Genomic DNA, 11,305 nt, shown 5'->3' on the forward strand with positions numbered 1-11,305 from the left:
TAGTTTATTGTCAAATTGGTTTCCATACAACACCCAGTGCTCTTCCCCACAAGTGCCCTCCTCCATCACCACCACCTCTTTTCCCCCCTCCCCCTTCCCCTTCAACCCTCAGTTCATTTTCAGCATTCAATAGTCTCTCAAGTTTTGCGTCCCTCTCTCTCCCCAACTCTCTTTCCCTCTTCCCCTCCCCCTGGTCCTCCAGTAGGTTTCTCCTGTTCTCCTGTTAGACCTATGAGTGCAAACATATGGTATCTGTCCTTCTCCGCCTGACTTATTTCACTTAGCATGACACCCTCGAGGTCCATCCACTTGGCTACAAATGGCCAGATTTCATTCTTTCTCACTGCCATGTAATACTCCATTGGCCTTGAATACTTGTTTTAAATTCTCTTCTAGGAAATCCAGAATATTCAAGTACCTGGCCTGGCATCAAAAGTAACTCAAATCAAATCTAACGTTACTCTTTCTAAAACAGGAATTTAAATTGTCTATGGTCATTCTCTAAGACCGGGGGGTGATGAATGCATCCACTTCAGTTGGTTATTTTAAAAATGAGAGATATGCAATGACACATGAAATGGTTTCATCACAAAATTCTTCACCGAGCAAATCTTCAATTGCTCCTTGCCTCCCAATGCCCCACTGGCTGGAGAAGAAACACGTGGACAACAGAGACTGTTATTATCAAGGGACAGTCCTGCACTGAAGTTACTCATGTGACACCCGTAAAAATCAGCAACATGGCAAGGTCACGGACTGGTCCCAAGTCTGCTTTGTTTTCAGTACAGGGTGCCGGTGGATTCTCTTTTTCATCTCTGATAATCATGTATTCAATGACTACTGTTTTTATTTATGACAAATTATTAGAACCAAAAGATTGCCATAAGGAACTAGAATTTGGGGGACCAAAGATATACTCTCTTGTCCATTTATTGTCCGAGAATGAAGAGAAGGAAGGAAATTCATCCATAACACAAAAAGACTACTCATGGGGCACCCTGGTGGCTCAGTCAGTTAAGTGGCCGACTTCAGCTCAGGTCATGATCTTGTGAATTCATGAGTTCAAGCCCTGTGTCAGGCTCTGTGCTGACAGCTTGGAACCTGGAGTCTGTGCTTCAGATTCTATGTCTCCTCTCTCTGCCCCTCCCCTGCTCATGCTCTGTTTCTCTGTCTCTCAAAAATAAACATTTTAAAAAAATTTTTTAAAGACTACTCAGAAGGAAAAACAAAAAAGCTTTTCCCCCCCCTCCATTATATATGTGTTATGGGTCAAATTGTGTCCCCCCAAGAAAAATAAATTCTTATGTTGAAGTCCTAACCCACAGTGCCTTAGAACATGACCTTATGGGGAAACAGAATCCTTGCTGGTGTCATTACTTAAGATGAAGTCATTAGGATGGACCCTAACCTAACATGACTGGTGTCCTTATAAAAAAGGAAACTTTGGATGCAGACACACACGCACACAGGGAGAAAGCCATGTGAAGGCAGAGGCAGAGATTGAAGTGATGCCTCTATATGCTAAGGAACACCAAAGACGGCCGGCCAACCTCCAGAAGCGGGCGGGGGCGGGGGGCAGTCGGGGAGGCAGAGAAGAACAGAGTCTCCCTCACAACCCTCAGCAGGAACAAATACCCTGAGCTCAGATTTCTAGCCTCTGAAACTGTGAGAGAATAAACTCTTGTTTAAGCCACTCAGCTTGTAGTACTTTATTATGGTGGCCCAGGAGAGGAACGCTACTTGTATTCTTGAATCTGAGACTCAAGAGATCAATTTCTTCCATTCTGTACTTTAACCAGAAAAAAAAAATTGGTACAAGGGTCTTTCAGGTAAGTAGGTAAAGTGCAAGACAGCTGAATAGCAGAGGAGACAGGGCATGGAGTGCAGTGAGAAAGAGAAAGTGCAGTGAATAAAAGAATAATGAAGGCCAGGGGTGCCTGGGTGACTCAGTCCATTAAGCGTCCGACTCTTGGTTTGGGCTCAGGTCACGATCTCACGGTTTGATCATGGGTTTGAGCCTCCACATCAGGGCTTGGGATTCTCTGTCTCCCTCTCTCTGCCCCACCCCTGCTAGAGCTCTAAATAAATAAACAAACAAACAAAATTAAAGAAAAAGAATAACAAAGGCCAGTCATGGATAAAGCGTATTGATCACTAAAACAGCAGGTAGGATGAAGACGGACTTAGACCCTCCCCGGGAAAGCCAGGGAGGAACTGAGGCATGACTGGAAATGAGCCAGGGGACCTCTGGGGTCCTCAAAGAGCCCATCCTTCTCCCTGGCCGAGGGCTGAGGCCCAGGTGGAAGGGAGCTGGGAAGGCAGGGCCAAGGCAGGGGCCGACAGGGAGAGCAGGGGAGCCGGGTGGCGGGACGGGGCTGCCAGAGCAGAGGGAGAGCTACAGCATCCTTCACAGGCAGCAGAACCTCTACTGTTATTTATACCTCGTGAGTCTAGTAACCTCCACAAAGGAGGAAGCATGATAAAACCCCATACATGTCTATGCATTAAAAGGCTTTCCAAGACCCATGGAATGTACAACACAAAGTGAACCTGACAGCAGACTGCAGACTTTATGGATAACACGTGGACAACCGGCTCATCCGTTGTAACAAATGTACCACACGCATCCAGAGGTGCTCGAGACCAGATGAAGAACACAGACTCCAACTTTCTGGGCTCAAATTCTGATTCTACATGCCATGGATGAGTTACGTGACCATAGGCCGGTCCCCTCCCCCGCTGTGCTCACGTCCCGCACTCAACAAAACACAGGGATGCTTCTACTAGAAAAAGGACCACGAAACCCTTGGAGATGACTGAGCAAGTGACATGGAAGGCAGGGCAGTGTCACAGCCGCACACAGTGCTGTCCACACATCTCCTTGTCACAGCAGGTGGCACCTCTGTGTTGCACACCTGCCTCCCTCCTCACCTTCTCCAGGCCCGTGGACTCATCCTCCACATCCTTGGGGAGCAGAATGAACATGCTGAGGTGTTTATTTTGAAAGGGAAGCTCTATGATCTTGCAATTAATACCATCAACGTTGCCCATACAGAACGTGGCCTCCATATTCATCATCTGCACTGGCTTGGTGTCCGTCTATAAAAGGAGAAGAAGTTTGGATCACTTGCTTTTCAATTTACATAAGCACACACACACACACACACACACACACACACACACACACACACACACGTTATAGTTTCAGGCCATCACGGTGTAATCCATCTGCTGGGATCCTGAACCCTCACAGACTATCCCCTGAAGAGCCAATGACTTCCTCTGAAAAGTTTTTCACATGCTTTAACATTCTAATCTATTTCAGGAACTGTGTGTAATATGCACTTGCTTATACAAAACATTGAAAATGAGAGAGTAGGACTGAACATATAGGCAAACTTTGACTTAGTCTGTATAGATGGTCATAATCACAAGCTCTTTAAACTATTCCTGGCAGAGCAGACTTGAAAGTACATTCGTGTGCGAACCACATAGCTACTTAGGCAGCTTTCCCTAATAGAGTACCTCTGCGGGGACACTAGGCACTCAGCGAGACACCAATCACATGTGTCTGGTCCTCCGTCCTCCTTTGTTTCTAATCCCCCTCTCCCTGCATGGCCACCTATTCTGATCAGAGCAGATGGAGAAGTCTGGATTAGGGGTCAGTTTCCAGCTCCAATGTGACATAAACCGACGGGATGATCTTGAGCGAATCACTTAAACTTCTCAGGCCTGTTTCCTTGTCAGTAACATGAGGGAATGGGACATTTCAGAATGATCGTTACCTCTGGGGAGGAACAGGGAAGGAGATGGGGAAAGGGGGCTCCACAGGGAGGTGCTGCTGTTGTTATATTTTATTTCTTTAAAAAGATCTACAATAAATACAGCATAATATAAAGATTGATAAAGCTAACTGTTGGGTACGTTGGTGTTTGTCTTATTTTCTATATGCTTAAAATATTGCGTAGTTTTTCAAATGAGAATATTAAGAAACCAAATTATCATTTAAGTTGCTTCCAGTTCCGATGCATTTCTGCGCTAAAAGGGTCTGAATGCCCAGGCTTTTCACTCCAGGCAGCATCCCGGGCCCTTCCTTCCCTCTGGCCCCATCAATATCTGACTGTGTCTCCGCTACTTAGATGACTGATTTTCTGAAGGAAAATTAGTTCATACTAAAGAGAAAGAGACTGACCGTAATTTACTGTAATTATTATGTCGATCTATATCTCCCATGGGGTATTTGCTTGTTAACTGGATCTCTTTTAGGGGAGATTTTAAACTTCATATCAGGCCAGGAAGATAATCGTTCAGTAAAACTTTTATCTGGGATCTTCAAACAGTAAACTGAATTTCCCCCAACACCTCTCTCAAGCAAAGCTAGACTGTACTTACTTTATTTTTTGTAATACCTCCATTTCAATACTTGTCACATGGTTAGAAATATTTATTTATGTGACTGATGCCCCCACCTTAACTAGACTACAGTCAAAGCAGAAACTATTTCTTATTATCTTGATATATCCCAGCACATAGTAGTTGCTCAGTAAATATCTGGTCGATAAATAATTAAAGATTTCCATTCTATGGACAAGCAGAAATAGAATTAGGATAGAAAAACACTACTTTTGAAATTTACTGCTAATTCTTCCATTTATTTCTCTTAAAGAAGCTCTAGATTTGTCTAAAACTCTCCGTCAAGTTAGAGTGCTAGTCATATGAATTTGCATCAAGTGGTGGCCACCAAATACTGCCGTCTATTTCATTTATCAGCACCGAATATGGATACAGTAATCCCATTTTCTGAAATAGAAATCAAGAGACGTATCTTCTGAGCACATGACCAAGGACAGACTCTTCCAAAAAATGTGTGTGTGTGTGTGTTCACTTTGTCCGAATAGGCACTATATTAAACCTTTAATAATATACCTTCCCAATTTAGTCCACCGTAAAGAAGACACTGTGGGAAGGGAAAAAAGTCCAGAGGCTGACAAAATTAATACAAAGGAAACAATGGAAAAGTCTGCATTCAAAAGGAGGGCGTTTCCCCCACGCAGCCCGGAGCAGCGTTTTACTGCTTGGTTAGATGCCACACTGACAGATCAGTGACGGTTCGAATCCTTAGGAATTCTCTGTGCATCGCCTGCCTGCGCTTCCCAGCGAGGAGAGCCCACCCACCAGCAGCGCAACAATGTAACCATTCTGGAAAAGACTGGAATACAGTTCTCTGCCTGCCGCTCACCTCCCAGTTGTCCCAGGAAAGGCCCACTACCTCCTAGGCCTCGCTTGTCCTTAATTTTTCAGATCTATTCTTGGGAGCCTTCGACATGCGGCCTTACATACCTTGTTGATTCTGAAAGGGCATTCTTTGGTTTCGGATTCGGGAAATTTCTTCATCCACTTTCCAACGAAGTAGGCAGCATTAACCACAAGGATTTTGGTCTGGTCACTGACACTGCTGTCCGCCAAAACGTTCTCAAAGCGGCCTGCAAACAATTGTAGGAAACCACAGAAGGCACGAGGTTATTCCTCAAGACCACATCTGGTATCCACACGCTCGGCCGCTCCCTGGGTGTTTATCACGGCTGGAGCCGCCCAAGCGAGTTCTGATCGCCCAGACCACCTCTTAAGGAAGGCTTCCTTTCTCTGGTCCCCCTTTGCTACAGGAAGACTTACCAGAGAGATCTGGCAGCAGGGGTGGGTGGACAGAAAGCAGAGGGGAAGGGGGGGGCGGACGGAGAAGAAAGGAAGAACAGGAAGAAAAAAAATAAGGGCAGCCACTCTTGAATGCCTCATGTCGGGCAATGTGCTAGACCTTCGCATGCACGACAGCATGTATTTCTCCCCATTCTACAGATAAGGAAGCTGAGACTTGGTGTTCAGCCCCTTGCCCAAGATGTCGCATGAACAAGGAGGGATTCAGGATTCAAAACTGAGTCTTTCGGACGCCAATGCCTGAGCTCTGGGATTGAAAATTCACGAGTGTATTTTAGCCTTTTCCCGTGTGTTCCCTCACAATGATCCTGTAAGGCCAAGATCATTACCCCCGTTTTACACCTGAGGAAACTGGGACTCGGAGAGGCCAGGCAGCCTCCCTTGCTCACACAGCTGGAAAGCAGAGCTGCACAAGGCCAAGCTGCACTCTCCACCAAACAGCGTGGCACGCCCCCTCCCCTCGCCCGCCTCCCCACGACTGCATCCTTGGAGACCCTTGTTTGGGTCAAGGTCAGCACTGTAATTACTGCAGAGATCAGGCTCCCAACAGCCACCACAGTTCAGGAGTGATAATGCCTTCCTAAAACAAAGTCCTCATGTTGGAGTAGTACCGGCATCTTTCGCAAGGGATTTTCACTAATCCCTCGGATTGTCACGTCTCCGCTCAGGACCCACTTCGTGGACCTGGGGCCGTGTGTCCGCAGGGCGCTGTACTGGCTGGATGCACCCCCCGTCACCACCTTAAAACGCTTCATACCTTTTTAAATAAGGGGCCCTGCATTTTCGGTCCTGCCAACGTTATGTGATCTGCTGAATCGTAATCACATCAAGGAAGGAACTTAAAGACCAGAGAAGAAGGGGAGCTAGTAGGTGGTCGTTTCAAACGAAACCTAGAGTTTCCAATTCTAAACTCAGAGGGCTTTTCACTAAGCTAGCTTCTCCCATAAAAACTTGAAATTTGTTAAGATTTTTTAAAGGTCCTTGGAGCACAAAATACAATTATATGGCAATTCTAGAAGCAAAGCAATTACACAGTGATTTAAATGGAGCTGCTTTTTGCTTATAAATGTTTCAACTGTGCTTTGTCTTGTGTTACTTAAAATGGTTTCTTCTTTCTTTGACATATGAAGTCAAAGAAAGGTCGCTTCAATGACGTGTGTGTATGCATATTCATGTGTTTGCATGCATAGCTATGGCTACCATATGTTATCTTCATGATATTATTTGTTATCTAACTTGATCTTCACAAAAACAGTGTAAAAATTAACCAGGTAACATTTGCCCCATTTCACAGTTCAGTAAACTGAGGTTCCCTATTCAAGTAACTAGGTTAAAAGTGGCAGTGTCTGGATGTGAATCCAGATCTTGAACGACTCCAAGTTCTCTCCGTGTCCTCACTCTGCAGTCACAGCGTGGACTCTGTCATTCCTGAGTCAGCACTGCCACAGGACCCCTCTGGCCACTCCCACAGGAAGCACGTCCCCCTTGCCCAGGAGGTGAGTCCCTCCCCGGACCACAGCAGGGGAACCTGAAAGGTCCGTCTGCACAGTCGGTCCTTCACATTCAGGTGCTGTGTCCCAACAAGTCCACCGTGTTCAACACAAACATGCCCCCGGGAAGGAGACAGGACGCTGACAGGGACTCAGACTCATCTCCGCTCCAATTCCTACCAAGCGAGGAGGATGACTCACAGCTTTAATGGAGGGGGGTGGCGGGGAGCGTATGTGCAGCAGGGGAGCCCTGAGCCAGGGGTAGGACCAGGCAGATGCTGAGGAAGAGACCAGAGCCTAGCAGAGGGCAGACTGAGCCGCAGGGATTAAGATAAAGCCTGAGCCCTTATCCCCAGACTGGGAAACTGGCCGGGGACTTGCCTGAAGCCACCGCCGGTGAGAGGCCAGCCAGCAGCTCCCTGGGGAGCAGAGCAAGGTGGACGGACCCTGAGGCACCCGGAAATCCTGCCGTCATCTAATGATGTAGGACATGCCCAGGAATGCCTGGTTAAAATGTCTGGAAGGGCAAGAATCTAGCCCGGCTCCTAAAAGCATCCAAGGAAGCCTCCAGATGTTCAGTTTTATGCTTAGCAGAAAGAGTTAAGAGAAGACAGGGTCCAAGTAAGTGAAAGACACTTGCCGTCAGTGAGATCCTTGATGGACTGATTGATCTGACCTTTCGTTTCCTCCAATTTATCTTTGAAGTCAACGGTTTCCATTTCCTTTGCGTAGGGTCTCTTCGTAGAGCTGATGAACTCCTGAAAAAGATCCAGCTCATAATATCACAAAATACCTGAAGTCCATAGTCACACCATTGCGTCCTTCCACAATTTCAACCAAATTAGGGTCAGTAAAATGTCCAGGGGCGTGAATACCCTTTCAAAATCTGTAAATACTATAAATGGAAACTTCATGTAAAAATCAATGACTGTCCTTCCTATAAAGTGTTTCCTTTCTTCAATTCTAAGACAATACGTATTATTAAATGCTTCTCTCAATGAAGTAGCAGCTTTGGAGGAATAAAAGAAACATTGTGCCACACAATGATACTATGAACTTGAACTTAGAAACATTAAAATGTATATTTTATATATGTATCTAAATATCTTAGAACAGAATAAATGTACAGAAAAGAGAACTCTGTGAGCAGAAAACTCTTATTCACTGAAATTCATACAGACGCCATTGATTTCTTGCTACTAACAGTATGGTTCAGGGACCCCGGCATCACCTGGTATCTTACTAGAAATGCAGACCTTGGGGCACCTGGGTGGCTCAGTCGATTAAGCGTCCGACTTTGGCTCAGGTTATGATCTTAAGAGTCTAGGGTTCAAGCCCCGCGTCAGGCTCTGTGCTGACAGCTCGGAGCCTGGAGCCTGCTTCAGATTCTTTGTCTCCCTCTCTCTCTGCCCCTCCTCTCATGCTCTGTCTCTCTCTCAAAAATAAATAAACATTTACAATTTTTGAAAAAAGGAAATGCAGACTCTCAGACCCCACCCCAGACATACTGAACCAGAATGTGCATTTCAACAAGATTCCCCGGTGATTCTTCTCACATTTCAGTTTGAAACCCAGCCCCTATATGCCAGGTAAAAGTGCAAAACCCCAAGTCCCATCCCAATGGAGTGATCTGAGGCCAGGAATTTGCACTTTTCACAAACACCCAAGTAGTTCTGAGGCAAGTGACCGCCCTGCCAGGCCACCTTGTTTGTTCTATTACTGGTACATTTGCAAGTGACATCCACCCAACAGGAGGACTGGAAAACATTTTTTTATTTTTTTTAATTTCTTTAGTCTTTTAAAAAATGTATTTCAACTCGAAATTTGGCTGAAATAATTCAAAATGTTGAATGGAAGTTCAACCAAATGAAACATATCTGATGAAATGTCCTAAGCACAGGGGGCCCCTTGAATTCATCCCAGCGACTGCCTCAGCCACGTGGCATCTGTGAACCGCAGCCCTTGGGAACTGGGGCCACCCCAGAACGTCAGAGCCCAGGGAAGACGCCTCCACCGTCCTCACCGCGGGCACAAAATGTATTCAGTCTCTCCTTAAGGACCACCTAGGGAGCTTTCAAAAATTCTTCCATGCTCAGACCCCAGCTCACATCTCAATTTTTTTTTTTAATTCTCTGGGTGATTGTTGGAGGAAAAGAAAGCTGAGTATATATGTCTTCAAGCAATAAGAAAAAAGTCACAACATGGGACACGTGGGTGGCTCAGTCGGTTAAGCATGCGATTTCAGCTCAGGTCATGATCTCCGGGTTCACAAGTTCAAGCCCCGTGTCAGGCTGTGTGCTGACCGCTCAGAGCCTGGAGCCTGCTTCAGATTCTAGGTCTCCCTTTCTCTCTGCCCCTCCCTCACTCATGCTCTGTCTGTCTGTCTCTCTCTCTCTCTCTCCAAAAATAAACAAACATTTAAAAAATTCTTTAAAAGATAAAGTTACAATTATCTAGTGACCCATTGTGGGGAGCTGCCAGAAGAAAAGACATGTGCCTCGACCTGCAAGATCAGCCACCCGCACAGCTGAGCTGCGTTATCACCTTCAGCTGTGGCCTTCTTGTTTACTTCCCAAGCCTTTCTTGTTAGTGCCTACAGCGTCCTGCAGTCCTCGCCCTTGTTTCTTAGCAACTAACTCACGTCAGCTGCCCGCCATCTACCCTTTATAAGACATGCGTGGTCTCAGTAAAGGGGGTCTTGATCAGAGACTTGTCTGGCCTTCATTCTCTGTGCTCCCCGCCCTACCCCATTCTCACCCCCTCTCTCAGGACCTGCGTCAACTGACCTGCCGGACGGGACAATCCATGCTCTCTAAAGATCTCAACCAGAAAAACAGCTACAGTAGAAGTTAGTAAAACTACAATAAAATAGTTAACTGGAAGTCTACCTTTTAGATTTGGAAAGCTTGTAATTCTGACCAGGCAACCACAAACTGAATCAATTCTTTATTACTAATGTAGAGAAAGAACATCCACATAGAAGTCCAGGATGCTGACGTGTTTCAAATACAGACTTTAAACATATCATGATATACTCTGGGATCAAATTTAAGGATACGACTATATACTTCATACAATTCTTTCAAGAAATAGCTGAAATTAAATACCTAGAGCTACCTTGTATAGATACCCACATGACCAGCCAAGTAAAACAAAACCAATTTGTGACTGATGAAAACTGTTAATTCATACAGTCATTATTTTTCTCATTGATTTGAGGAACATCAGGAGAACATTGTGCATAAACACAGGAAGTGGGGACCTTGTCCTGCTGTATAAGACCCCTCCTCAAAATATCCATGGACCCTAGCTGACCCAAAGGTCACAGAAATCAAAAAAGGAAAATTCCAGACATTCCCGGACCCCTCACCTCCCCCTTAAGTAAGCCCCCACCACTGTCTCACTGCAGACAGTCTCTCCCTTGCTGTCCTGCCTACAGTGTATCAATAAACTTCTATCTCCTTTGTTCTGCCTCGGTGAATGCTCACCTCCCCCTCCGCCGGCCTCCGTCTGATTGGGTCGCCCCAAATTTGGTGCCCCTCCATCTGATCACACTCCCACACTCCCTACTACGACTGATTTATTTTAATAAGCTTCAAATCACAAGCAGGCATCTTAGAAGTGGCTTTCACAGAGAGCAAAGTGGCAGGTGTAACGGTGAAAGTGCCACGCCTGGTAAAATGTTGAAACATGCAACTTGCGTTAACCCACTTACTGTAGAAGGATTCAGAGACTTGTCTACGTAGAGCCGTTTGATCAGTTTCAGAGAGTAAAAGGAACTGAGTTTGTTTACATCCGATGTTACTGTTTGAAATCCGAAGGGCACATCTTTGATATTTTCAAAATGAAGGACCTGTGAAGAGAAAACAATCCATTACCCACCAAGCATTGCCTCTTCCCACTGCAGTGGATACAGGACCATTGTCAGCTGCCTCGGGGGCTCAGGATCTCCCTGCTCAACTGTCCTCCTAAAGCAAGGCTTCTCAACCTGAGTATCACTGACATTTGGGGCCGGATGATCCTTGTGGGGGGCAGGTGGGGGGTGCAGTCCTGAGTAATCCCTGAGGGGTAGGTGGGGGTGCAGTCCTGAGTAATCCTGGGGG

The 11,305-nt window shown here is 45.9% G+C and overlaps 1 protein-coding gene across 1 annotated transcript in view; it reads right to left on the bottom strand.

Moving 5' to 3' along the window:
- Window positions 1-11,305, bottom strand: part of SERPINB5 (serpin family B member 5) — a 24,018-nt gene that overhangs the window by 1,157 nt on the left and 11,556 nt on the right. Inside the window, exons 3-6 of the mRNA XM_029922637.1 lie at window positions 10,918-11,055; window positions 7,843-7,960; window positions 5,341-5,483; window positions 2,932-3,099 (exon numbers count right to left, since the gene is read on the bottom strand). Of these exons, the coding sequence (XP_029778497.1) occupies window positions 2,932-3,099; window positions 5,341-5,483; window positions 7,843-7,960; window positions 10,918-11,055 (567 nt within the window). The remainder of the gene's footprint in view (window positions 1-2,931; window positions 3,100-5,340; window positions 5,484-7,842; window positions 7,961-10,917; window positions 11,056-11,305) is intronic.

This window comes from Suricata suricatta, chromosome 14 (assembly GCF_006229205.1).
Source record: "Suricata suricatta isolate VVHF042 chromosome 14, meerkat_22Aug2017_6uvM2_HiC, whole genome shotgun sequence".
NCBI classification, from domain to species: domain Eukaryota; kingdom Metazoa; phylum Chordata; class Mammalia; order Carnivora; family Herpestidae; genus Suricata; species Suricata suricatta.